This window comes from Hemitrygon akajei, chromosome 6, assembly GCF_048418815.1.
Source record: "Hemitrygon akajei chromosome 6, sHemAka1.3, whole genome shotgun sequence".
Lineage (NCBI taxonomy): Eukaryota > Metazoa > Chordata > Chondrichthyes > Myliobatiformes > Dasyatidae > Hemitrygon > Hemitrygon akajei.
The window spans coordinates 61,367,569-61,395,296 of NC_133129.1; the positions used below are offsets into that span (position 1 = coordinate 61,367,569).

Below are 27,728 nucleotides of genomic sequence, written 5' to 3' on the forward strand. Positions count from 1 at the left end.
AACAGAGGTGCAGGGATATTTCTTTACAGAGGGTGGTGAATTTGTGGAATTTACAACCATAGACAGTTGTGGAGGCCAATTCATTAGGGGTATTTAAGGCAGAGCTTGGTAGGTTCGTGATCGGACACGACATCAAAGGTTATGGGGAAAAGGCTGGGAAATGGTGCTGAGGAGAAGAAAAAAGTTTCAGCTATGATTTAAAGGTGGAGAAGATTTGATGGGCCAAATGGCCTAATTCTGCTCCTATCTCTTATGATCTATGGTCTTATGATTTGAAGATTTGGTCAAATGTCACATAAAACTGGAAAGAGAACAAATCACCTGTCAGGATCATCTTTCTTTTCTACTTATAATCTTTGATTAGTTTATGGTTTTGGACTTCACCTGCCTTTTCAGGTTTAACTGGTGGTTTTACATCAATTTCCAAAAGGTGCACAAAATGCTGAAGCAAAATAAATGGGTATTGCAAAGGCTACAGAGTACTGCTTATCAAAAATGACTGTACTTCAATACAAGTTGGCAACACGAAACATTCTATTTAGATTGTAAATGTGAGCAGAGTTTCCGGTTGTCTACACTTTTGCTTTTCTATCCCACTCTAATTGTCCTCAATTTACCACCTGTTGAGTAAAGTTTAAAGTGGTACAAACGTTTCATCTATGTTTAATACAATCTCCAAGGAACAACCAGCTTATGTAATAATTCTGATGTTTCAACTCTACCTGACCTTTCTTTTATTGTTTTGTTCATCTGATTCCTACATTCCTTAACTTGTACCATTAACAATTTTATCATTCAATTGCTCCTGCTTCCATCCCTACTCTAGAGGCCATTTTCTTTCTGCTCCTTTTTCTGCATCTTGAAGCTTGCTTTCTCTCTTATTTTTTTCTATTTCTGGTGAGACAGCACTGATCTTGAATGTTTCCTCTGTCTTTTCCTAACCTGCTAAGTGATTTCTAGCAGTTTCTCTTTTTCCCTTACTAAAGCTGTTTGCTCTACGGTTTATGAAAGATTAGCACTATTTGTCACATGCACACCGAAGCCTACAGTGAAATATGTTGTTTGCACCAAATCAAATCAAATCAGTGAGGATGGTGCTGGGCAGCCTGCAAGTGTGGCCACCCTTCCGTCACAGCATAGCATGCCCAGAACTCACTAACCCTAACCATGCATTTCTGGAATGTGGGAGGAAACTGGAGCACCAGAGGAGACCCACACAGTTACAAGGAGAATGTACAAGCTCTTTACAGATACTCGCAGGAATTGAACCCCAATCTTACAACTGGCTCTGTAAACTTTTGTGCTAACTGCTACAATACCATGCTACCCCTGTAGCTGGTTTGAATGGAAATGATAAGCAAAAAGACCCTCAGTATGTAAAAATAAAATTGAAATCTAGAAGAAAATCACATTTTGAAATAGTGAGACTAATTTTATTTTATTGTTACTGATTTTAGCTCTTGGAACCAAGTTATTTATCCTGTCCTTCCCTTCCTTGTCTGGAGCAGAGTCTGTGGCTGCTAAGTGGCTCCAGGTACCTTGCTAGATAGCTAATGTTATTGAAAAGCTCTGGATTCAGTGTTGGCAAATGGTTCAGTCACAGGTTCTGGCTTTATCTTGTCTTCACCCAAAACCAAAGATTAAAGAGTGGCAGTGAGGAGAATGACCCATGGCAAATATTAACTTTCCTAACCAGGAACACTGAGGTCAATTGTAAAAGCCACTACCCTACTATTGTGTGATCAACTAACTAAACACAGATGGAGGATTAAACTGAGGGCTTTTGCAACTGAGCTGGTATTATTCAGCTACTCACTATGTAAGCCTGAAAAACCACTGGGGAATCTCTGCTGATTTTACACTGTCTTTATTAAGAAATGGACAAATTTGCTCAAACCATAAGTGCCTGGTCAGCCACAAATAAAACTTCTTAATTGACTTTGAAATGAAAATCATTCTATAAGAATACATGTTACAAATCTCAACAGTATAGCTGTTCCAATAAAGCCCACGACAGATGCTTTGGGTTAAGGAAAAAAATATGCACGTACAGCATTCATCGTAAGCTCACCTTTAATTCTTGGGCTCAGGACAACTACCTGTACTTTATACGTGACCAGACACGGGTCTGAACAGCTGAGAAGCTGCAAAGCCACAGCAAATCAATTAGTACACAAGTCGCAGCTGTCTGGAGGTTTTCTCAAAAGAAGACATTGTTCTCTTATTTCATTGCTGACAGTCTCCCACGGAACCCATTAGTGAGCCTTTGTTAACTTCATCCAGACAGAGAATCAGAACACAGTGTGGCAGTTTAACCACAGTACTTGGGAAAGAGATGATCTATCTCAGCACGTTCCAGCACATCTGATTTTCATCATTAATACAGTCTGAGACTGCTCTCTTGAAATTTGCTGTGGTCAGTCAAAGCTCATAATACCATTTCAATTGTAGGTTGCAGCTGCCACAAACCAAATTTTCTGGAATAATTTATTATTACCGTAAAATCAAAAGTTCAAGTATAATTATATCTCCATCCAATGCAATTCATTGTTTTGAAGAAGCTGATAAGTTAACGGTCAAATAAGCAGACCTTTACTGAAATTCATAAGTTCACAAGAATTAGCCCTCTTCATCAAATTGGCTGTGTAAAATTATTGCCACTCTATTGTGTTTGCATATTTCAGGTTCTGTTTTAATAATGCAAATGAGAGAGAAAAGCATAAAAGGCAAGACAAACCAGTTTAACTAAGTGCATGTAACTCAGCGAAAAATACTTTTACAAGATATTATATTAGTTACCTCATGAATGTGAATTCTATTCCTGCATCAGGAATTTATAACCACAGGGTAACACCTCATCTAACTTAATGGTACTTACTGGATGAGGGGGATGATGATGCCTCACCTTCGGTTGATGTAGTGATGGGTTTAGTGTCTGAAGACATGGCCAGGGTCACCGGTCTGGACATGCCATGATGGGGTGAGGGAGCCAGTACTGATGTAAAATGACCAGGCACTTTGCCCACTACTTGACCACTACTATTTGGCTGTGGAAAGGAACACAAGAATACAAATCAGTATTCCCTCTTCATAGCTTTGAACATTGGTAATCTTTATTTTTAAACTGCAGAATTTAAGCCACCGAAAACATTTTAGAACAAGAATCCAATATTGCTAATAAGTGTCAAACATTCTTATGTACATGGTTTTACCTATGATACATCGTATGGAATTTGCTGTGATCTGTTCATGCTAGTGGCCAGGTTCCACTTAACCCTCTTCCCAACAATCCTCATTTAAATTTCTCAGTGTAACCCTCTATCCTTTCCTCACTTAGATCCTTGCACAACAATCAATCCTTCAGAGGAACAGGGTCTTTGGGGAGGAAAGGGATTACCAATGTTTCAGATTGCAACCCGCATCAGAACTGAGTATTCATATTTACTCTGTTTTCACTATTTACTTCAATCTCTCCCAGTGGGAGTGAGTTTCACATGATAAAAATCTTCCTTCAGCATTCTATATTGAATTTGATCACTTGTCTGAAAACTTGTTCTTCATTTTCTCCCTTCATGTGCTTTAACGATTTCTGTAAACCTATCTGCATAATTACCTCCATTCTCCCAAATAAGTTGTGACTTATTACTTGTAACCTTTTGACCTCCAACCCTATGGGATGTTCTTCTAGACTTCATGTAAATACAAACTGTTGTGCTGTTGAAATCCTGATTTTAGCATATTTATACATGTACACAGGAGCTGACTTTCCAGGAGAAATGGCAACAAGTATCAGCATTCAGCATAATTACAACACAAAACTACCAGAATTTCTGTTATCAGTGTTCCTCTGTTTTCCAACTTTTTTCTGGCATGATCAACAAGATCAACGTTCTGACAAGTAATTAAATAAAGTAAGCCCTTCGTATTGTAAGATGTCTCAAAAATGCAATGTTTTGATGCACCATGTGTAAGGGAGTTTTTAAACTAAGATGAACAAGCAGTATTTCCCGCAAATCCTAATTTTACGTACATGGTTGGTAACTTCCTCAGACAAATGTTTCAATGTGTAATGCATTTTAAAACAGTTCATGTCTCTGCTTCCAAATGTTGCTGTGGTATTTCAACTTGTACCTTTAACTTTATGTGTAATCTCCAATCCTTATGTCACACCCTGTAAATGTTTAACATATTGATTAAAGTTTGTGCTATTTTGTTGATATTTTATGATTCCTGGAATCATACAAAGATACATTCTACTCCCAGCCCATTTTAATGCCCAACTCACACAGTATGTCTATTAACATTTAACAAAATAATGTTCAAACAGTACTGTTCTCATAACTTCAGAACTAAGGCATCCAACACATATCCTTTGGGATATGAATGTTGGATTTTCAGAAGGCTGCAATTTATTATGAGGAATGATAAATGTGTGGAATTAAGCTAGCAATTCCAGCATGTGGAACATTTATAGCAAAACCTACTTGTGTTGAAATAATAGCACCTGATAAGCAAGATTGCTTTTGGAACAAAGGATTTAAAAGAAGAAACTTGGATATGGGTTCATCCAAATAAACTACACTGTTAAAGTCTTTATGCCTACTCTTGTGAAAGTAGTCCATTTGCCTACTCAAAAATAGTATGCATTTGCTTTGCAACAAATTGCTTAACTCACTTTTCTATATTATTTGGAATGTTGCTTTTATTACCTCTGATATGGCAATACATATTATATTAAACATTTCTGCAGACCTATTAAACCTTTTTTCCTCTTTCATTAATGGCAGCAAACTTATACTCTCAAGGAAGATTTATTTTATTAGCAACCATTATGGACATCTTACTTTTTCAAACATAGTTTGATCTGTGAATTTTGTGCTTTGGATAATCCTTACAAGAACCAATTTCCCCCAAACCCATTCAAGTAGTTGAAAAGTCGAATATTGTTTCCATAGTTCAGTGTCTTTCCTTTACCCTGAAGTGCCACTTACTGGTTATCATCGAAACAAGTTGTTCGATGAAGGTAGCAATTGTAGAATTTATCTAATTCAAACTGACTGCTCTCTTCTCTATGTAGCATGATCCTCAAAGCTTCAGCAAAATTCATCACAGTTTAGACAGAAGACATTTAAATATGTTAAAGCATTAGCTCTGGGTTTCTGCAGTTTTTGGGATTTTTGGTAGAAGAGTTATGACAGCTTCCTTCCTTGGAGAGGGTGCAGGAGGGAAAGGGGGTCAGAAGTGACGAGTAGTGTATCTTTTGCAGTTTCTTTTCAAAAGTGACGGCATCAATTTATTCTCCAGATTCTGTAATGTGTGTTTTAGAATAGGATGCACAATGCAGACCATTTACAAAATACTCATGAACTCTTTCTTGATTTGTGGAAGTAACACCTGATTCCATAAAACAGGATGTATTTATTAATAAAACTACATTAATAGTTTTCTTGCTTTTCCCATTTTTATCATTTGTAATACAAGAGTTACTAAATTAAACTTCTTAGCATGTGAACACCATCTGCTTCATTTTTATTTCTTCAAAAATGTAATCCTACCCAGACTGTTGCAATAACAATGACTAAAGTTTACAAGGCTCAGTGACTTAATTTAGAGCTAATTTATGAAATATTTTAATAAACATTAAAAGGAAATGAGAAAACTTTAGTTGGAGCAATGAATCCAAGAGCAATGGGCTATTTAATGATTAAAATATTTAACCCATCCTTCATAATTTCCTTCTGTCATTCCGTCCACATTCATCTTATAAACTAGTATGGAATAGGCCCAACAAGCTACTTAACCCTTCCAGCACTGCAAAATATAAGACAAAATTTAACATAAGTTTTTCAGTAAATGTTACATCATGAAATATAATTACAGTTAGGATAAAAGCTCAAATAAATTAATCAGTCAGAAAAAAAACTCAATTTGTTAAAGCTGAGACAGATATGCATTATTTTGTAGAGAGCTGTATATAGAAGTAAATTGAACTTGTAGCATTAAGAAGTTTTTTTTTCTATCACTAATGTGAAATATAAATTGAGTTTAATGTGGAGGTATGGGAAATGATCCATACTGGTAGGCAGAAAAGAAAAGCAAAATACTACTTAGATGGTGTAAGATGAATGCACAAGTATAGCAAGTAACCAGAAAGGCAAATGGGTTTTCGTTGTCATTGGAAGGAGACAGGTAAAAGAACGAACAGGGCAGTATTATACAGGGCTGTGGTGAGGAGAATCATGTACAATTTTGGTCTCCTTATTTCCAGGAAAACTTATTTGGAAAACAAAGATTCATAAAGGAAAGTTTAAGCAGATTAGACCTATATTGTCTGGAAATTTGAAGCATGAAAGGATTGTTTTTAAACATATAAGTATTTAAGGGGCCTTGACAGATTAGACACAAAGTAGTTTCTCTCTGGTGAAAGGGAATATAGACCTAGGGACTATAGCTTGGATGTAACGGGTTTCACGTTTAATACCGTAAAAGAAAGAAGCTCTTCTCTAGTCATTTATGAACCTTTGGAGTTCTCTACCCAAGATCAACATGGAGGCTAATTCACTAGTACATCTAAAGCTGAGATAGACTGTCAATCTTTAGGATATTCGATAGGAAAGAGCAGATGAAGCCAAAGAGTGGGCCAGGCAAGAAGACTTTGAATGGCAGTGCTGGCCTCAGAGAACATACTACTTACTACGGTTTCAACTTTTACCAGGAAAGGAAGTAACATATTGTACAAGCCCATTCCTCTTCATAGATTAATTCCAGCTACACAGAGTCCTGTCTTATGCCCTCCCTTGCCTAGAAAACATTCATCTGTAAGCTTCAAGAGTCACCCTTCTTTAGGTTTATTGGGCACTATTGAAAAAAAATCATCTTGATCTGTACTGCCACCAATCCCATTCTTGTACATTGATAGTCTCCCCTTTCTTATATGTCGCTAACCTTCCCTTCTTTGTACATTCTTGCATCACCCTCTGTGTCCTGTTAATTTAAATTTTCACCAAAGTGAAAGTTGTTCAGAAGCAGTCAAAGTACTCCAGGTTCAAATAGTTTAGGGCACAGGCAATGCTATCAGATTATGACCAAGCAGTTTGCTGTTAAATCACAATTAAGGCATGTTATAACATCAGGAAATGACAAAATACAACTGCCACCCTGAGCAGTTGCAATGCACTGAAGTGCTTACGCTAATGAATTTTGAGAGTTGAGAATATGGAAGAGTAGAAATAGTGTGTTCAAAGGAATTGGAGAGGAACAGTAATCCAGATTGAAAAGAAAGGGAAGGAATGGACAGAAAGGAGGGGGAATTAGTAATTAAAAGTAAGACTGCAATTAACCTAGAATAGATAGCAGAAAGAAACGGTCTGCAAGAAAATGAATCTCATGGTTGTATATCATGACATATATGTACTTCCATAATAAATTTGCTTTGAACTTTGAAGAAGCAGAGAGAATGGAGAGAACTGCATCCAGGGGCCAGAGGAAGAAGGATACCGTTAATTTAGAGTAATAAGGAAGAAATGTTCCAGAGCAGGAAGGAGACAAACAAGAATCTAGGAAAGAAACAGCCATCTCTGCAGTCCCACATTCACTTCTGGAGTCCTGCACTCATCCCTGTTGCATCTGTACAGCAAAGACAGCCATGTCAGACTATTGCTTATTGACTACAGCTCTGACTTCAATACTATAATTCTAAACAAACTCATCATCAAATTCCAAGACAATGAGACATAGACACAGAAGCAAGGATAGGCCTTTTGGCCCATTGAGTCTGTTCTGCCATTCAATCATGGCTGATTTATTATCCCTCTCAATCCCATTCTCCGACCTTCTCTCTGTAACCTTTGACATCCTGACTAATCAAGAATCAATCAATCCTCGCTTTAAATATATCCAGCAACTTGGCCTCCACGGCCATCTATGGCAAAAAAATTTGACTGATTCACTATCCTCTGGCTAAAGAAATTCTTCCTCATTTCTGTTCTAAATGGATAACCCTCTATCCTGAGGCTATGCCCATTTGGTCTTAGACTTCTCCCCTATAAGAAACATCCTCTCCACATCCACTCTATCTAGATCTTCCAATATTGAGGTTTCATTAAGATCCCCCCTCATTCTGATAAACTTCAGCGGCACAGGCCCAGAGCCTCATACATTATCTCTTTCATTCCTGGGATCACTATTGTGCACTTTCCCTGGACCCTCTCCAATGCTAGCACACCTTTTCCTCAATAAGGGGCCCTACTCTACTCACAACACGCCAAGTATGGTCTGATCAATGCCTTATAAATCCTCAGAATCATATTCTAGTCCTCTTGAAATGAATGCGAACATTGCATTTGCCTTCCCCACCACTGATTCAACATGCAAGTTAACCTTTAAGGAATCCTGCACCGACATTCTCAGGTCCCTTTGCATCTCTGATTTTTGAATTTTCTCCCCATTTAGAAAATAGTCTTCACCTTTATTCCTTCCCCCAAAGTGCATAGTGTATTTCAATTAACTGTCTAAGGAACTCATCTCCAGAACAGTAGGCAAGACAAGCTTTTCAAGGTGCCTTGGTATGTGTCAATAATAATAATAAACCATTAGGCAATGGTGCAGTGAGGGAAGGAAGATGGAAACAAGAATCTAACAAGGGAAGGTGAAGGAACTGCATTTCAGGGTAAAAAGGAGATGGTCACCAGTGATCTGGAATGTGAAGGAGCAGGTGATCAGTATTCTAGAAGAGGGAAGGATGGGAGCAGCAGTTTCTTTTCAAAGTGGGAAGCAGAGAAGTAACAATAATGTAAAGAATGTAGGGAATGGAGAGAAGCAATAATCAAGAAAGGGAGTATGGCTGAAGATGGGTAAAATGATTCTGCCAAACTGGAATGAGAATATGAAGATATTTGAGGGGAATATATGGGACTGAATATGAACAAATGATCAGAATAGGGGCATTGTTGGTGGGAGGTAGGCAGATCCTTCACTGAGGCATTTTAGGAACAGTTGAAGAGGTGGTCTATCACACACGTTTTGCTGTTCTGAAAGTAGGTCAGACTAAGGACAAACAAGAACCTTTTAAGCCATGGATTTAAATGATCAATGTAGACTAACAACACAAGTAAATTCCAAAACTTTGGCAGCTGCTGTAAGAAGTGTAGAGATACTTAAACCTTTCACTCTTCGTGCAAGTTCAGACAAGTAACCTGGGTGTTCAAGCACACAAAATGCTAGAGAAAGCAGTGTCCATTGAAGGGAAAAGGACAGTCAATGTTTGAGGTTGAGACCCTTCAGGGAGAAAGGATATAGCCAGTTTAAAAGTGGGGGGGGAGGAGTTGGAAGAGGAATTGGTGGGTGACAGGTGGATCCAACTGAGAGGACAATGATTATCAGGTGAGGGAGGGGGAGAATGGGAATCATGTCAGAAACTGGGAGGTGATAGGGGGAAATGACTAAAGCCCGAAGAAAATGGAATCTGAAAGGAGAGGACAGTGAACTATGGAATAATGGGAACATGAGAAGAGGAACTGGAGGGAGAATATGTGAGTGATGGGCAGATCAAGGGGAAAGTAAGGGGAAAGTGGTGGGATAAGGGAAAAAAGGAAAGAAAGGGAAGTGGTTACCAGAAGCTAGAGAAAACGATGTTCATGCCGTCAGGTTGGAAACTACCAACAATGTGTGTACATAAAGACTCCAAGGCACACCACCTCACATCCCACTATGAAACTCCACCGCCTCAGAGAAGTTACATATGTATTTATAAAGGGAGAGAAAAACAGTGCCAAGGGTATTTGCATGTGATTTTCTGATTTACAGCCAGTTTTTAATGATGTAGTGAAATAAATAAGTTACACAGTAGGTCTTTGGCCAGTACTTCCAGCTCAATTATTGTAAAAAGGATGGCCTTTCAATTGTCAAAAATTAACATTTCAGCATTAACTCACCTGGCTTGTTTGTGGATTAGATGGCCCGCAGCCAAGTTGTACAAAGTTCTTTGCTGTGTCCTGAGGGGTAAGATGCGGTGGGTATCTGATTGTAGGATGCGAGAAGTAACTACTGGGAGCAGGAGGGAGAATGGAAGAGGCTGAAAAATGTAGCGGTGATGGAGAAGGTGGGCTTCTTGTTGAGATGACTAGAAACAGAAAAGAAAAGGTTAAAAAAATTGTGTATTTCCTTTATACCACTGGCCTTATCTGTACATCTCATATTTTCAGTTCCTGTAACATTGAACATTGTTTCTGTGCATAATATGATCTTATAATAGCTTTTGTATACTGCAAAGAAGGATAAAGACTTAAGGAATTATAGCTTAGTGCAGAATTTTTTCTAAGTAAGTCTCAGCACCCAATCTAATTTTCTATTACCATCGTGGTTTGTAATCAGTTTAACAGTTTGGCTGTTGTGATTGTTTGAGCCTGTTAATTCAAAGTGTACTGTTCCTTTTGATGGATATTGCTGAAGTACACTTATTTGTCCTTTTTGCAGAGCTCTTTCAGAGGAAAAGTACTCGGAAGAGAATAATTCAATTACTATTAAAACACAGACGCCATTCATGAAGGACTATATGCACATAATATGGCATGCTGAACTTCAAGATTTTTTTTCTTTTTAAAATCAAGAACATTATACTGTTCTACCATTAGTAAGCATGAATGTTGAATCCTTTGGGAAAACAAGCCATTGTATTTAACATTTTTCATTAATTATATTTACTATTGTGTCAATGTGTAGAGAAAGACAATGCAAGTTGATACAGATTTTTTCTGACATTCCCTCTTCCTTATTGTTTTCGTTCAACAAACATACTCTGCACGTTTCCAAGAATCCAACAGAAATCTATTCAACAGTTTGGCAAGACCAAAGAGGTAACAAATATCCAGGTTCCCCTCAAACTTCAAGGCGCACTGCACAGCGCAAAACAGAAGTAGACACCAAAGCAGCCACTCTTTGAATTCTGAGTGCACCCTCCGACTTATGGTTTTGCACTGTGCAACAGCTAAAGTGGTCAAGTGACATGTTCTTGGTTGAAATGAAATCTCCCCAACCTGCTTAAGAGGAAAATGTAATGTGCATCATCAAAAGGACCCTGAAAGGATGGTGCATCAACTGTATTTTCCAATTTGTTTGCATTTATTTAAATCACAGATAAAGTATGAATTGAATTACCACTGTGTCCTGGGATGCCAGGGTGATGATGCGGTGGGAAAGTACTCAGTCGTGGTGATGAACCTTGTGGAGATGTGGGGTCACTATATATTGGCTTCTCGGGCTTCTTCATTGTAGGAGATGACATTTCTACCAAGTCATAGATAGAAATATGAAAACAGGTAAATACTTATATACAGGTGTATTAGGCCACTTTAGAAAGGCGTATTGTTTCAGTACAATTTTGCCTATATCTCTGGAGAACCTGCTATTACCACTTTTGGGTCAGTTGCTGTCAATCACCTGTGCGTGTAATGACCCAAAGCCAAACAAAACAAAAATAGCAGTGAAATATGGTTAATAAATGGGATCATTCTTAAGATGCAAAAACTATTATTTGGCTTACTCTTCTCACCCTAACAATCCAGAATTATTCATCAGCAAACTAAAAGCAAAAGACACAGTAATAAAATTATTACAACCTTCAATGAAAATAATATTGCTGCTATTTCATCTTTTAACTCAAAAAAGGAATGAACAGATCATGGCATTTTGCATGATTACATTGAAGTGCAGCCAATTTAGGGAATACGTTAACTAATAAGGTCTCAGGAACAACAATAAATTATCTGACACCTTCCTTTCCAGTCCTGAAGAAGGGTCTCAGTCTAAAACATTGTCTGTTTATTTCCTTCTATAGATACTGCCAGATTTGCTGTTCTCCAGCATTTTGTGTGTGTTGCATAAAATGTTCAGCATCTGAAGAATTATTTGTGTCTACCATTTGAAATTCGATTTGTTAAAAAGCTCAGACAGAAAAGAAACAGGTTTATATCTTTTTTTATTGTATATCATCAGAAAAACATCTGAGTTGAAGTAATTGTGCTTTTACTATGATGATCATTTTGCACACTAACTTGCTGACTGTGAAATTAGGGAGTTTAATGATTCATATCTGACTTGTCCTCAATAAATTATTTTCAGTTCACTTACTGAAAGTTTGGAAATGCATACATGAAGATAGAAATTCACTTGCACTGGAAAATAACATCGTTCGGAGATCTTTGCCAGTTTTTCATTGTATTCCGTGTAATGATTTGTCCACCAGAAGAATGTGATCAAAGTATTTTTCATGAAAACTTCCCACCAGAACCAGTAACTTCAGGAGGATCACACAGGATACAAATTTTAACACCACAAATCAGTGAGTTGCTTTGTTATGTCTCCCCTCTCGCTGTGAAACGGGGACACCCCTTTTATCCCTTATTAGGGAGATAGAGAGTCTGTAGTATGCCAAATACCAGGTGAACGAGTAGTCTTTGGGATACTGCAAGTCTGTGTCTTTATTGATGCTGTCTGCACACTTGAGTGCTTGATGGGGGGTGCCGATGTTTTTTTGCTGGTGTGGTGGGGGGTGTTGTTGCTTTGCTGCTGCATATGATTGGGAGGAGAGACCTGGGGGGGGGGGTGCTTTGGTGTTCTAATATTTAACTGTCATTCATTCTTTGGGTCACTCCTCTGTTTTGTGGATATTTCCAGAGAAGAATTATTTCAGGATGTATATTGTAGACATTTCTCTGACATTAAACGTACCTATTGAAAGCTATCAAAGATGTGCTCTGACTAGTAAAATGAATGGTCGATGCCTCCTCAAAGTTTTGAAGGAAGTTGTTATGCTAGTTGAGGGACTCAAAATGGAAAGATAGTCAGACAGTGACTATGCACTCACTTCTCAGAGGCAGACCTGAGCACTCCTAAAGAAGAACGTTCCAGGAAGCCAATCAGAATATGGCATTGGAAAATGACGTGGTCAAAGAAGTCAATGCAAATTGCTACCTCCCTCAAGTTCCTGGGTGTCAACATCTTAGAGGACCTATCCTTGGGCCAATATACCGAAGCAATCCCAAAAAGCATGCCAGTGGCTATACTTCATTTGGAGTTTGAGGAGATTTCGTATGTCATCCAAGATTCTTGCAAATTTGCACAGATAAATAATGGAGGGCATTCTGACTGACTGCATCACTGCCTGGTATGAAAGCTCTAATGCATATGACCAAAAGAGGATGCAGACTCACGTTGTAAAGTCAGTCTGCTCCATCACAGGCATAACCCTCCTCACCACCAATGACATCTACAAAAGGCGGTTCCTCAAGAACGCAGTATCCATCAGAAGTATTTATCACATGCATATCAAAACTTACAGTGAAATGCATTGATTGTGTTAACAACCAACACAACCTAAGATGTGCTGAGAACAGCCTGCGAGTATCACCACACATTAAGGACAACCACCATCCACTACATGCCGTCTCCTCATTACTACCGTCGGGGAAGAAGTACAGGAGTGTGAAGACCCATATTCAATATTTAATGAACAACCTCTTCCCTTCTGCTATCAGATTTCTGAATGGGGCAGGAACCTCAGAACGCTGCCTCGGAATTCCTCTCTCGCTAATTATTTATTTGTATGTTTATTTGTTGTAGCTTTTAGTATTGTGATTTTATTTGTTTGTTTGTTGTAATTTTTATGTCTTACGGAAGACATAAAATCTGTCGCAAAATAACGAATTGCATAACATTCTGTGTGTCAGTGGTAATAAATATAATTCTGATTCTGACCTAGTCCCAGTTCAAGAAGAAATCTAAGAACCTTCCTTGTATAACCAAGATCAGAGCTACAGAAACATATCCCACATATACAGTATGTGGTTAAACACATTTCCATTACTTACACAAATATTTTACATATCCTTTGTTATTCAACATTATATACTAATAATCTGATATATTTTTAACATTCATATTTTTTGAAGAAAAAGGCAGTAACCAACAGCCAAATGTAACAGCACTCTATAAAGGCCCTCTACAATGGTCAGAGTCTTCCAAAGGAAAGAGTACTTATGAATGTGAGCTCTGATTTAATGTAGAACATAGTAAGTTCAGAGTTCAATAATGATGGAATGCTTGTAATACTTATCCTCACAGCTGAACATCTCATTCTCAACTTCTTTTCTCACAGAATGCAGACCCTGGACCACTGCTGCATCCATTAGGGGAGCAAGGTGCCAAAGTGTTTATTCAGACAAAGCACCACAAAAGTGAGGTATGGCTTTGGTCTTACCTGGATTCAAAATTTAGTTGGCATTTTGCTTCAATTGTGTTTGTCACTTGTGTTTAAGCTGATGTTTAGAGTATCAAGGACAGAGTAATGGGAACATGGAGACCAACACTTTGGGGTTGAGTTTCCTTTTAATCCTTATGATTCATATTAGATACACCCAACTTTGATATTGGTGTTTGTTGATTACCTTACAGCATTGAGGATGTGGAGAAGTCAGCTCTCTGGTGTGCTGTAGTGCCTAAGCAGAAGTAACATCCACAGTTCTGTCACATCAAACAGCTTCAGCAACATAACTGTACAATCTCAGAGAACTTGCAATATACTTCCATGTTAGACATGGAGAATATCTTGTATTTGTCACAGATTTCATGGAATGAACGTCATGTTTATTTAAGTAATACAGACTGAGGATATTGCAACCATTGGGTCAAAGGCAGAATGCAGTGAATTGGGATCTTGATAGGACTGGCACTCAAGGGTGTTTCTTTTGTCCTGAATGAATTCGGGCTTCTTTAATATGTTCATTTGTTCATAGATGCAAGAAGGGAACATTCTTCAGACCTCATTTATCCAACATTATTACTGGCACTTATGATGTGCAAGTGACACGCCTTGTGTCAAATGACCATTGTTAACAATTGATACATCAAACGTGACCACAAAATACAAGCAAACAAGTAACATAAAGTGCTCTTTATTTTGCTGGTCACAAGTTGTGACCTGAATTACACCCAAATGGGGACATGTCGTTATAGAAAATATCTGCTGCATGACTGCATATTTGGGCTATGACATCCAGTTAGAACAATGTTTTTGCTTATTGTCTTTTTATTTGCATCAAATAAAGTACATTTATTATCAAAGTACGGATATGTCACCATTTTCAACCCTGAGATTCATTCTGTTGTGGGAATACTGAATATATCCATAGAATAATAATCACAACAGAATCAATGAAAGATTGCACCTACTTAGGCAATCAGCCAGTGTGCAAAAGACCATAAAATGTGCAAAAACAAAGAGAAAGAAATAATAATAAATTAACAAGCAATAAGTATCAAGAACATGAGATGAAGAGTCTTGAAAATATGCCTATTGGTTATGGGAACATTTCAATGATAGGGCAAGTGAATTTGAGTGAAGGTATACCCTTTGGCTTAAGAGCCTAATGGTTGAGGCATAATAACTCTTCCTGAACCTGATGGTGTGAGTCCTCAGACTCCTGTACCTTCTTCCTAATGGCAGAGACAAGAAGAGAGCATGTCCTCGTGGTGGCGGGGGAAGGAGGGGTGAATTCCCTGATGATGGAGGCAGCTTTCCTGCAACAGCATTTCACGTAGATGTGCTCAGTGGCGGGGAGGGCTTTACCTGTGATGGCTTGGGCCGCATCCCCTACTTTTTGTAGGATTTTCTGTTCAAGAGCATTGGTGCTTCCATCCCAGCCTGTGATGCAGCCACTCAATATACTCTCCACTACAATTCTATAGAAGTTTGTCAAAGTTTTAGATGGCATGCTGAGTCTTTGCAAACTCCTAAGGAAGTAGAGGCGCTAACGTGCTTTCTTTGTAATTACACTTGCATGTTGGGCCCAGAATAAGCCCAGTGAAATAATATCACTGAGGAATTTAAAATTGCTGACTTTCTCCACCTCTGATCCTTCAATGGGACTGGCTCCTGGACCTCTGGTTTCTTTCTCCTGAAGTCAATAATCAGCTCTTTGGCCTTGCTGACATTTAGTAAGAGGTTGTTGTTATGGTACCATTCAGCCTGCGACAGTCGGCAAACTTGAAAATGGCATTGGAGCTGTGCTTTAGCCTCCCAGCCATAAGTGTAAAGTAAGTACAGCAGGGGGCTAAGTAAACAGCCTTGTGGTGCATCTGTACTAATGGAGATCGTGGAGGAGATGTTGTTGCGAATCTGAACTGACTGGGATCTGCATGTGAAGAAATCAAAGTTCCAGTTGCACAAGGAGGTTTTGGGGCCAAGGTCTTGAAGCTTATTGATTAGCTTTGAGGGGATGATGGTATTGAATGCTGAGCTGTAGTCAATAAAGAACATCCTGATGTATGCATCATTGCAGTCCAGATGTTCCAGAGTTAAGTGAAGAGCCAATGAGATGCCATCTGCTGTAGAACTGTTGCCCCGGTAGGCAAATTTGATCGGATCCAAGTCACTTCTCAATCAGGAGTTGATATGTTTCATCACCAACTACTCAAAACACTCCATCACTCACCAAATTGCTCCAGGGCACTGGTATAACTGAAGCCAGCGTGAAGCAGGCGGGTAACTTAGACTGCTGAAGTGAGAGGTCAGAGATCTCAGTGAACTCTCCAGTCAGTTGAACAGCACAGTCTTTAATACTTGGCCAGGATTCCCATCTTGGCAAGATGCTTTTCATGCATTCAACCTCCTCAAGTCTGATTGTATGTCAGCCTCAGATACTGAAATCATGGATTATTTGAGGCTGCAGGCGTTTGTGATGGTTCCTCCATGTTTTGACGGTCAAAGTGAGCATAGAAGGCATTGTGCTCATCTGGGAGCGAAGCCCTGTTGTCGCCTATGTCACTTGATTTAACTGTACAATACAGTAGGTGAAAGTACTCAAGCTCAAACACAACTGTTCAGCATCCTTCATTGAATCAAGTTGTCTGGAATTGCCTTTGAGATGACTTTCAGGAGAGCACACTTGGAGCTCCTGTAACTTACTTGATCATCAGACTCTCAGAAGATTGTAGATCTCATGGTTCATCCAGGGATTATGACTGCAGAAGAATTGTAATGACTTTGTGGGGACACACTCAACCACAACTGTTTTAGTAAAGTTGAACAACACAAGCAGAAGCTCTGTATCTGGAGACATCTAAGCACCACTGACTCAGGCAGAATAGCTAACTCAGCTCAACCCAAGATTTAACTATAAAAGTAGCTCTGGATTTGTTCCTTTCCATGAAAATTAAGCACAGAATGTAAAACTTTACCTGGAATAATCTTCATTAAAAAAAAATTTGATTATATTCAAATCATTATTTAAATCTGTAGCCAAAGCAATTACAACAGCATAAGTATCCTTGATAAGAAGCAAATACTTTATGGCTGCACATGGGGAAAGGAATATCAAATGATTTGTTATTTTTAAATTTTTTTACCCATAACAAACGTTATAATTGGAAAAATCTAATTGTTTTTTGCCTCAACCACTTACAAACTAAATGGGCAGTAAATTATCCTACAGTATATGCAACATACAAACAGAACACAATTTGATTGTGATTGCGTACCTTCTTATGACTTTTCCTCCACTCCAACTTCCTATTTCATTTTCTCTCATGAACTTATCTATTTTCCTTTTGAAACCACTTAAACTATTTTTCACAAACATTTCCAGGGTAGTAGTTTTCCTACAGTTACTACTCTGAGTAAAGATCATTTGTCCTTCATTACCTATTAAATTCATGAAAAAATGTCCTATAGTCCCTATTTTCCAAAACAAAAATAATCTCTTTGCATACTCACAACTCAACCGGGTAACTTTCTCCTCACACCCAGCCTACAGAGCCCTTTGAATTTTATTCCTTTTATATATTTCAATTATATTCCTATGGAAATAAGTGAATATAGTCTTAGATTATTAAAGCTCTCCTTGTGCAACAATACTGACATCCCATAGATCTGTCTGACAGATTCTCAACTCTAGCAAGTATATCTTGACTTAGGCAAGAAAATTGAAACTGTACGCATTACTTCAGGTGTGGTTTCAGCATGCCGTATATAATTGTAACAAGGCATGTAGTCCCAGATCAAGCCAACAGAATATGTAATAAAACAACACACTTAACAATGTAAGGCAATCAAAAATAAGCATACTGCAATGATACTTCTAATTCTTCATCTTCATACACTACTGTGCAAAAGACTAAGGCACATATATACAGCTAGGGTGGCTAAGATATTTGCACAGTACTGTAGTAATTTGTTTATCGCACTAGACTGCTGCCATTAAAAAAAACAAATTTCATGACATGATTGAGTGTCAAACCTGATTAAACCTGATTTTGATGTGGGCTTCAATTGTGGACTGAGAGTGGGAAGGGGGTAGGGAGAGGGGAACCATGGTTGGGAAAAGGGGAAGGGGAAGGAGTGGGAAGCACCAGAGAGACAGTCTATAATGACCAATACACCAATTGCTTAGAATCGAATGACCTTGCCTGGTATCTCAGGGATGGGCCTGTCTGCACCCACAACACCACATGCTCCTGGCAGTCCTTCTCTGCCACCTGCCTCACACCCATCCTGTCGTTCCCTACCCTTGCCATTCTCAACATCCTTTGCTTCCGCCAGATTTACAACCTCATTTTGCTCCACGATGATAAATACAGTACTGTGAAAAAGTCTTAGACACCCCAGCTGTGTATGTGCACAAGGCCTTTGCTCAGCACTGTAGATTATGAACACAGAAACATGTATTCAGTTCAACTCATCCATGTTAAGAAAAATACCCATCTTAGTTAATCCCATTTATCTGTGCATAGCCATATACATCTAAACATTCCCTATTTATGTACAGTGCCTGTCCAAGTATCATATAAATGTTGCAATTGTTTCTGCTTCTACCACCTCCTCTGCAGCTTTTCCCATATACCCACCACCCTCTGTGTGAAAACCTGCCCTTCAGATCCCCTATAGATCTTCGTTTCCTAGCTTAGACTCCATACTCTGGGGAGAAAGGCTATGGCTATCTAACCTATCCATACCATTGTCTACTTTCCAAATTGGTTTGCTGAAGTTGACAAAGAAGAAATGAAAGCTTTTCAGCAGATTCAAGAGAGTAAATGTCTCCAGTTGCTGTGCAGGATTTACTGATCAAAACCTGGCTACTGCTTTGAAATCCTTGCGTATTACAAGGGATGGAATGGGGGGGGGGGAGGGTGCAGGAAGGCAGGCACGATTGAATTTTGCTAGAAAATAGGTGCTGTACAGTCGCTGGGTAACAAAAGAAAAATCGGGTTTGGTCACAAAGCTCGGCCCAGGGGTTGTGGGCCTCTCCTTCAGTATCACTCTTCTGGAATTAATATAAAAGTGTCACATGACTCTGACAGTAGGCATTTTTACTGACAAATACTGCTGTTGCAAGACTGAATGAAAATTAAACAGAACCTTCAGATAAAATTAGCAGAGAAAGTGATTCAACTATTTTACTTTCAAGCATTCCCAAAGTGCTTGATTAGAATTCTCCCTGGTTATTACTCCCAGATAGTCTACTCCATTTAATATGTTTCCTGCACAGATTCATTGCTCTTTTCTCCTAACTTTCCTTTTAAGCTAGAGTTTCTGCTAATTACAGTTATTCTTCTTACTCACACATTGCTAACTATTTGCAAGTGCATTTCATTTTTGTGTGTTCTGGCCATGCTTATTACAGGCACCAATTTATCAAACTGCTGAATTACTGCAAAACTATTTTGGCCAAGGTAGTGGTGACTCACTGACAAACATCTTTTGTGTAAACTTAATAACGGGTGGGGAATATTAGTTTGTCCGCTAGTAATTATTATTCAGGTCCAGCAGTTCTGCAGTAAGTCACAAAGGACTGGTATTTAAAACTTGGCCGTACAACATACAAGTGCTGTTCTTGGGTTGTCAAAGCTTCTTTGTGTTAGAACAATTTTTCTGAAGTATAAATAATATATTGTTCACTAGATTTTGGCATTTGTCATAGTTAATATCATTTAAAATATTTTTAAAAGTCACCATTATTAATAAATTGCCTTGTGAGCATTGATTCATGAGTTCCACTCCGTTAGTGAACAAGTAGACTCTGAAACTTTTCGTGAGTTGAGCGAGTGCATCATTTGAAGCAGTATTTCCAGCAGGATGATGTGTTTACAGGCAGAAATTTAAATAGACTGATTCCCAAGCATAATGCAACTTAGTGCCTGACAGCCTCCCCCCCCTGTGAGTGTAAGTATTTTTTATGTTAAGACACAGTGGGGTCTTCAGACAGTTGAAGATCCAGTTGCTAAGCAGTTTTAAAGCAATGCTGTGAAGAAAGGTTGTTTCAGATGTGCTGTTGCCCAGTCAGGCTGGTTACACATACTGGTATCTGTAGCAGCTTAAGCAAAAATAAACTAATGCCAATCACAGATTGCCGCATACAGTTTCAAAGTCAATCATCCCCACGTAAGATGATAATGTCCTTATAATATTTTTAGAACTGGATTTCATCTTGACTAACTGCTCATAAACTAAGCTTAAAAATCAAGAGGGACAACACTAAACCAGCATAGCTACATCCTAAAAACAGATTATGTTCATCTTCCAGTCAAAACAATGGGACTGAAGCCATAGCTAACAAAATAAATAAGCTTCACAAGGGAGAAAATGTCAAAAGTTAAACTGGTGTACTTGTTGGATAAAGATTCAATCTATCATACTCTATAACCAATTTCAAAGACTCCTTAAACTTTTGCCCTTTCCATCTTGAAGATTACTTTAATTAGACACCTCCATTTAGTGAAATGAATCAAGTGAGTTTGAAGAAATTAATATCTTGTAAGGAGTTATCTCTTTGAGAGAGACCTTCACATTGCACTCAATCTAATTTAACCTTCTATGCACTGAGCACCCACATCATTTACTGAAATATAATTAAAATTACTTTTACCTCATAATTATAAATATTTCTGCTTTAGCCCTGTATTATCTCCTGAAAACTTTTTTATTGATAGTTGCAGGATAAAATAGGTTAATTTTAATATAATTACAATAATCCACAAGGTGATTATTATTATTATTATTGTTATAGTCCAATATAGAAACACAGAATTAAAGGCCTATGGGGTTCAAGTAGTACCATGGATTAGTTAAGAGACTAGAATCAGTACAAAGATAAATATATGGTTTTCAAATTGCCAGACCATTACTGGTGTGATGTCATTGGGTCAGATACAGGCTATTCATAATAAATACTAATGGCTTAAATTTAAAAATGTTATATATCCACATTTGCTGATATTACAAAGTTAGGTGGGAAAATACACTGTGAGGAAGATGCAAAGTGTCTGCAAAAAGGGCAAGGAGGCAGCAGAAGGTCAAGGTGGACACTCCGTCAATGCACTGGTACAGTCTGACAATGTCCGATTCAATAGAAATAACAGAAATAGAAGGTTTAAATGATAATGTACAAAGAACACTGGCATGCTGGTTTTTGAGAGGCAGAGGGTGATCATGCAGGTACAGCAGTGATTAGGAAAGTGCATAGTTTAATAACCTTTAATTCACAGATTGGATTGGAAAAAGCAATGCAGTTTAGTTGGAATAAAAGCACAAAATTCTGGAAATGCTCAGACTTAATGCATCTGATTTGAAATATTAGCTCTGTTTCTCTTCCACAGATGCTGCCTGACCTGCTAAGTATTTCCAGTATTTTCTGTTTCTGTTTCAGACTACAATCATTTGCAGATTTTTTTTTGTATTTCCACAATAGCTGAGATTGTGCTTAGCTTTGATGAGACTTTGGAGCGATGTGTGCAGTTTTGGTCTCTGTATCTGAAAATCAATTTGCATGAGTTTCAGTCGGTACAACAGTACTGTGAAGTACCAGATTGTTTTCTAGGATGGGGTGATTACCCAATGAGGAGAAAGTAGGTGGGAATGGCTATGTTCACTGAGCTAAGAGAAATGAGATGTGATCTCAGTGAGACAGACAAAATTCTGACAAACAAAATAAGTGCCCTCATTTTGGAGATTCTCATGAATTCAGAATAAATGACTGGCCATTTGATACTAAAATAAAGGGAATTTGATTAATACCATGGATTGTAGATTTTTGTACTTTCCATGCTGGGATCTTTGAATGAGTAGGACAGTAATCCTGTGTCATTTTGTGGAATGTTAAAACAGATCTGCGAGGCCATTTTACATACTCCTGCTTCCAATTCAAATTTTCTCAGAAGGTCAAGAGTATAGAAAACCTAATATCTCTATGTTTCATTAACCATTAATATTGCTATGATTTTTCATTATCTTTAAAAGGAATCTGATTTTCATTGGATTTATTGAGTAATTATATTTTTCTGAATTTAAGTGCCCTCCTTAAACTCTGGATAAAGGCTAATGCCCATCTCAGTGCAATGTCAAGAACAGTGAGGCTCCTTGATGTGGGTGTTCTGGTCTTGGAAGTACCTTTGAAGCAGCATCCAAGTAAAAGATGAAGACAGACCCTTCAAGTTGGTACTTTAAAAAAAGTAAAAGTCATCAATTTAATGTGCCATGTTTGACTTTAATTCTAGGTCATATTCAATTGATATTATACTTGGAGCTTAAAGAACTAATAACCTGTTAAATAACTATCTAATCTTGCTAGCCTGGCCAAGCAGGATATTTGCAGTCAAATGTAACACAACATTAAAACTGAGAACACAATAATATTACAATAATGTAACATTCTGAATACTATGCAGTTTGATCCTGTATACAAATTGTATAATATGTATAAATAGTATGTTAGTTAAATTTTCTAGAGTTCCAATGAAATATATTTATATAATAAAAATGTCTAACTGGGAAAACCCTTAGAGTCAACGAATCTTCATTGATTAATTTCATTATAGGACACTCAATGGGCTGCCAATCCACTTTCTGTGCCAACTATTCCATGAGGTTGTGATACTTGTTCTTACTAATCAGCTTGTGAAGAATGAACTGTTTGGCTGTTTATCTTGCTTTTGGGCACTGAATGTGATTCATACCGTAGTATGCATATAACTATCATCTTATAACTCTATTTCAACTGCTGCTTCAATGTCTGAAAGTATACAGTAATTTTTTAATGACGGTTAACCCAAACTCTAAATGCAGAGAATCACGCAGCATGGAATCCACACCTGATATGAATCACCTGATCCATACAGACCGTAATTCCCATCTAAGGTAGTCCCATTTCCTACTAATGCACAGTTCTGGGAGTAAACTTTGGTCCCTGGCACAGGAACAGCATCCTTTCTGATGGTGACCATGGCAACACCTTCCCCTTTACACTTCACGAACAATCTGCATGTTTTGTTCCTCCACACTTTTTGCTGGTTGCATTGCCACAGGCTGGCTCTACCCGTTTGTCCATTTGTTGCATGGATATCTCAGGTGACTGCTTCGCGACTCTGTCAGCACTAGACTCTCAAAAGTCATGACCAACATTCTCCCTCTACGTCTCAGCTATGCCTTATCCAGTGTGAGATTCTGCATCCATGTTGACAACAGCCAAATCTGCTGTACCACCACCTCACTCAAGGTCTCCACTTTCTGATTTGGCATGCTGTTAGTCCATAAAGGCAGACTCTGAAGGTTAAAAGTGTCATCTAATTGGAAAGACTAAAACCACTGTTATAAATTCCAATTCCCAACATAGCCTCTGGACACTGTTTCATCCTTTTGCTGGTCATTGTCTAAGACTTAACTAGACTGGGTGTCCCCTATATTAAAAAAAGTCAAAGCATTCTGGTACTACTCTATATGTCTATTTCTGGATATGCTAGTGATGTACTGGACTCAGCTAAATACATCACGGGCACATTCCTCACACCATTGGTAGTGCATCCAGGAGGTGCTGCTTCAAGGAGGTCACATACATCATAAAAGATCCCTGCCATGGCATGCCAACATCCCACAGCAACCATCAGGCAAGAGAAGTTTGAAATCCCACACCACTGGGATCAAAAACAGTTACTTCACTTCAACCATTCAGTTCTTGAACCAGTCTGCCAGCCCATGTAATCTTCATCAATATCTCAATAAAGCAACACAATGACCACTTTAACTTACAAAGGACTTGCATTTTTCTTGCAAAATTTATGTCTTTCTTGTGAGTTTGTGGATTTTGTGTCTGATGCTATGAGCCTGCGATGACACTCCAAGTAACCTTTTCACTGCATATTTGTATACAAGGGGTGATTGATAAGTTTGTGGCCTAAGCAAAAAGAGTCAATTTTAGAAAACCTGGCACATTTATTTTTCAACATAGTCCCCTCCTACGTTTACACACTTAGTCCAGCAGTCATGGAGCATATGGATCTTGGACCACCAGAAATTGTCCACAGCAGGGGTGAGTGACTATGCAGAAAGTTTGAAGTTAATAACTCATATTGTTTTACCATAGGCCACGAACTTATCAATCACCCCTGCTGTGGACACTTTCTCCTCTCGTACATGTAGTTATATAAAATGATAATAAACTCAACTTTGACTTTGACTTGTTTATCTCCACTTTTCTAGCTAATGGCATGGTATTTGACCTTGGCATTGCCTTCAAAGGCTTTAGGCATCCACATTTGGGTGACACAGAACACCCACCTTCCTGTCCACAACACCAACACATCTGCCTCTCAATCACCTCATTGGTGTGAAATCTTCAAGCTTATGTTTTTAACTGCTAGACCACTGAGGTGCTTTCCAAGTCAGTAGTCAACATGTATCCTCTGTAAATATCCCTGTAATTTAAGAATGCGAATTTTAACTCGCATGCAGCGTTACCTTGTTCTCACTGGCATGCCCAGGTACCTGGTCCTGTAGGCACTTGCTCCTCTTTGACTTTCAGCACACTGCCACTGGCCTTTAGCTATGTAGATGCTAAGATCTAGAATTCACAATGCTTGACTTGATGAATGGCACCCATGCTGCTATATAAATGCATGCTAATGTAACGCAGCAATTTTAAGCTTCTGGGGGTGTACGTGTTATCCATTCATAGTATCACATTGTTGTTCAGCTTCATCAGGAGGAAAATGTTTTCTTTTGCTTTGGCTCTTCCTTTTTTAGTAACATCAGTTGTAAATCTGGGATGATTGCAGTGGGAAAATTGCATGAAAACTCCTTAACATACAGCTATGATCTTATTCTGGCCAAGTCCTTTCAATATGATGAATCATCCTCTTAGTTCTTGTCACTTGGCATGGAACATAATTTATACTTTATCTCATTTTATGTCTAAGTGTCAGCGGAAGTACACCAGTAATCTGTTTTATATTTCACAATGCATCAAGCTCACTCCAAGAACTAACCTTGATCCCTTTCATGCCATGTTCTGCTGACACTGGTAGGTGAGCTGGGAGATGGATAGAATTCTCCAGTTGGACTGGTGTCTATGCTGTCATCAATAGAGATGGTCTTGGGCCGTTTGCTGGTAAACAAACACATAATTCAGATGAAGGTGTGCTGATAAGATTGCTGGTTCTCTTGGAAATAACTTCAGTGCATTTTGCAAAATTCAGCTATAAACATTGTCGGAAATCCAAATAAAATGTCAGAATGACCTCAAAGTAAATAGAATTTTTACGAATTGTCTTCTGGTCCCAAATATCAGCAGCAAATTTTCAGAGAGCCAAAAGAGCATCATACCTGTCTGTAAAGAAGTAAGTGCACTTTTGTTCTGTAAGCAGCAACTTAATGGCATCAATCACAGCAGTACAAATTGGCATTTGTTAAAAAGTTACATCAGTCTGTTTTAACTTTCTGTAAAGCTTGTGCCAAAATAACCAGAAAAATCTTATTAAGTCAAGGAAAATTGATGTGGAGGAATGTGCTAGATAATACACTTGGTGAAAAAAAAGCTCTCCCTCTGGTCTAGAATACAGAAAAATAGTGGAAAGGAAAGCTGACAGTGTAAAGAGAAATGTTATTGTTCTTCAGTTACATTTTCTTCAGATATTCATTCATTCAGTGTGATATTATTAGCAAGGCTGGCACTTATTGTCTACCATCAGCTTCATCGATAAGATGATAATGGCTTTTTCACTGAAGATTGTTCTTGATCTTGAGAGCTTTATGGTTCCCTGGAAATTCCATGGTGATCAATATTTTAAATTTGCAGCATGAGATCTGAACTCCAATCTTTTGAAGTCATTCATCCAATTGATACTTATTATGCCACTCATCCTTGCTGATAGCAGGTAAAGATGAGAAGCTTATCCTCTGTGATATGCACAAAATATTAAACTACGTATTTTGTATGCTGCTACTACAGATCAGTTTCTTTGAAGTCAATGGAGTTGAATTTCACATGCAGAGTTCAATGCTCATACCGATAATATTATGCATTTTGCACACGTGACCATGGATAAATTTCCACCACTCCTGTGTCTTTGGGTCCTTTTTGTGGCTCTAGGCTACAACTTAATAGTGTTGAAGTGAGCATCTCTGTTTAGGGAGATATAAGTTTCTTTTAACAAATATCGTTTCATAGAGAACACTTACGACCAAATTATTTTGCCCTACGATATACTTTATTGAATAATAGCTGAAGAGCTGGAGAGGACTCAAATATGTTTTCAGGATACATTTCCATACGCCACTGCAGGTATTGATGATATAAATAGAAAATGTATTAAATCAATGAAATTACCTGCCCGGTGGGGAAGACAGTGACCTCTGTAGGCTGGAGTTTATGTCATGGTAGAACGGTTGGCTTTGAATCTCTGCAAGGTTATAACTAATCCCACTTCCTTGTGTTATAGCCACTGAAAACATAAAACAATTGTGAATTATGATCGTCAATATTTCTGAAAAAAATAATTATATATTGTTCACAAAAAATAAAATTATTTGGAATACATCTGTGCTTTGGAATAGAATTTGTTAAGAAGAACACAACATGGACTATTTTTAAGACAATATAGTTTGATTATTATAAGATATACAGATGAAACCATAAACATTTCTGAACAAGACTAGCATATACCGTTTTCACTTTTGCCCTTATCTTTTTCTTCATTATTTTTCAAAGGTTTTGCTATCTCAAATAGCTACAAAGTTTGTATCAGCAAAACTAATCAGAAACAATTTTACAAGTTTCTGCTTTGTAGTGGAGCATCAAAGCAGAATAGTCAAGGTGCATCATAACTCTGGCTGATAACATCTTCTAAAGTCAATAGGGTCAAGTTTATTTATCTAGTTGCACATAATCACAGTAAAAAAAATAACCATTGTAATCTAGAACCAATTTCTGATCAGCCTGGTAAGTTGCAGAGCTCAGCAGTGCAAGGGTGGGTGGAGGTCTCGAAGACCAGATGGTGAAGGATATCCCAGGGCTAAGCTGAATCTCCTGGAGAACTCTATCCACAAGCAGGGAGAGGCAGTGTCAAAACAACGATCTGTGGGAGTCCCAGAGTGATAGCAGCCTACATTTGTTTTGTAGGGCTCAATAGTGAACTTGCCATGTTCCTCTCAGTCCAAGGAAATTAATTCCAAATGTATTTGGCTGGATTCTTTGGCTCCAGCAATGTGAAACTTGTAGTGTGTATGGAGCACACACTAATTCCTATCAAAACTACAGTTTGTGTCTCAGGACCTGATCTATTTATTAAAGAAGGTCACTGCCCGAAGTTTACCTGTTACACACACACAAGGTGAAAAGGCTGTTGTGATTTTAAGCCTGTAAGATTGGTGTAGTCAACTGTGTGGATGTGGGGTATGGAAATCCAAAAGT

General features: G+C 38.2%; 1 protein-coding gene across 9 annotated transcripts in view; it reads right to left on the reverse strand.

The window, feature by feature from the left end:
- LOC140729085 (nuclear factor 1 B-type-like) overlaps positions 1-27,728 on the reverse strand; it is a 289,370-nt gene that overhangs the window by 70,338 nt on the left and 191,304 nt on the right. For 5 of the 9 annotated variants that reach the window (XM_073048423.1, XM_073048420.1, XM_073048427.1 and 2 more), the window contains 5 exons: positions 26,646-26,760; positions 25,306-25,424; positions 11,155-11,283; positions 9,933-10,120; positions 2,879-3,047 (listed from right to left, as the gene is read on the reverse strand). In XM_073048423.1, coding sequence (XP_072904524.1) covers positions 2,879-3,047; positions 9,933-10,120; positions 11,155-11,283; positions 25,306-25,424; positions 26,646-26,760 — 720 coding nt within the window. The remainder of the gene's footprint in view (positions 1-2,878; positions 3,048-9,932; positions 10,121-11,154; positions 11,284-25,305; positions 25,425-26,645; positions 26,761-27,728) is intronic. The other 4 variants (XM_073048422.1, XM_073048429.1, XM_073048425.1 and 1 more) reach the window with 2 other exon arrangements.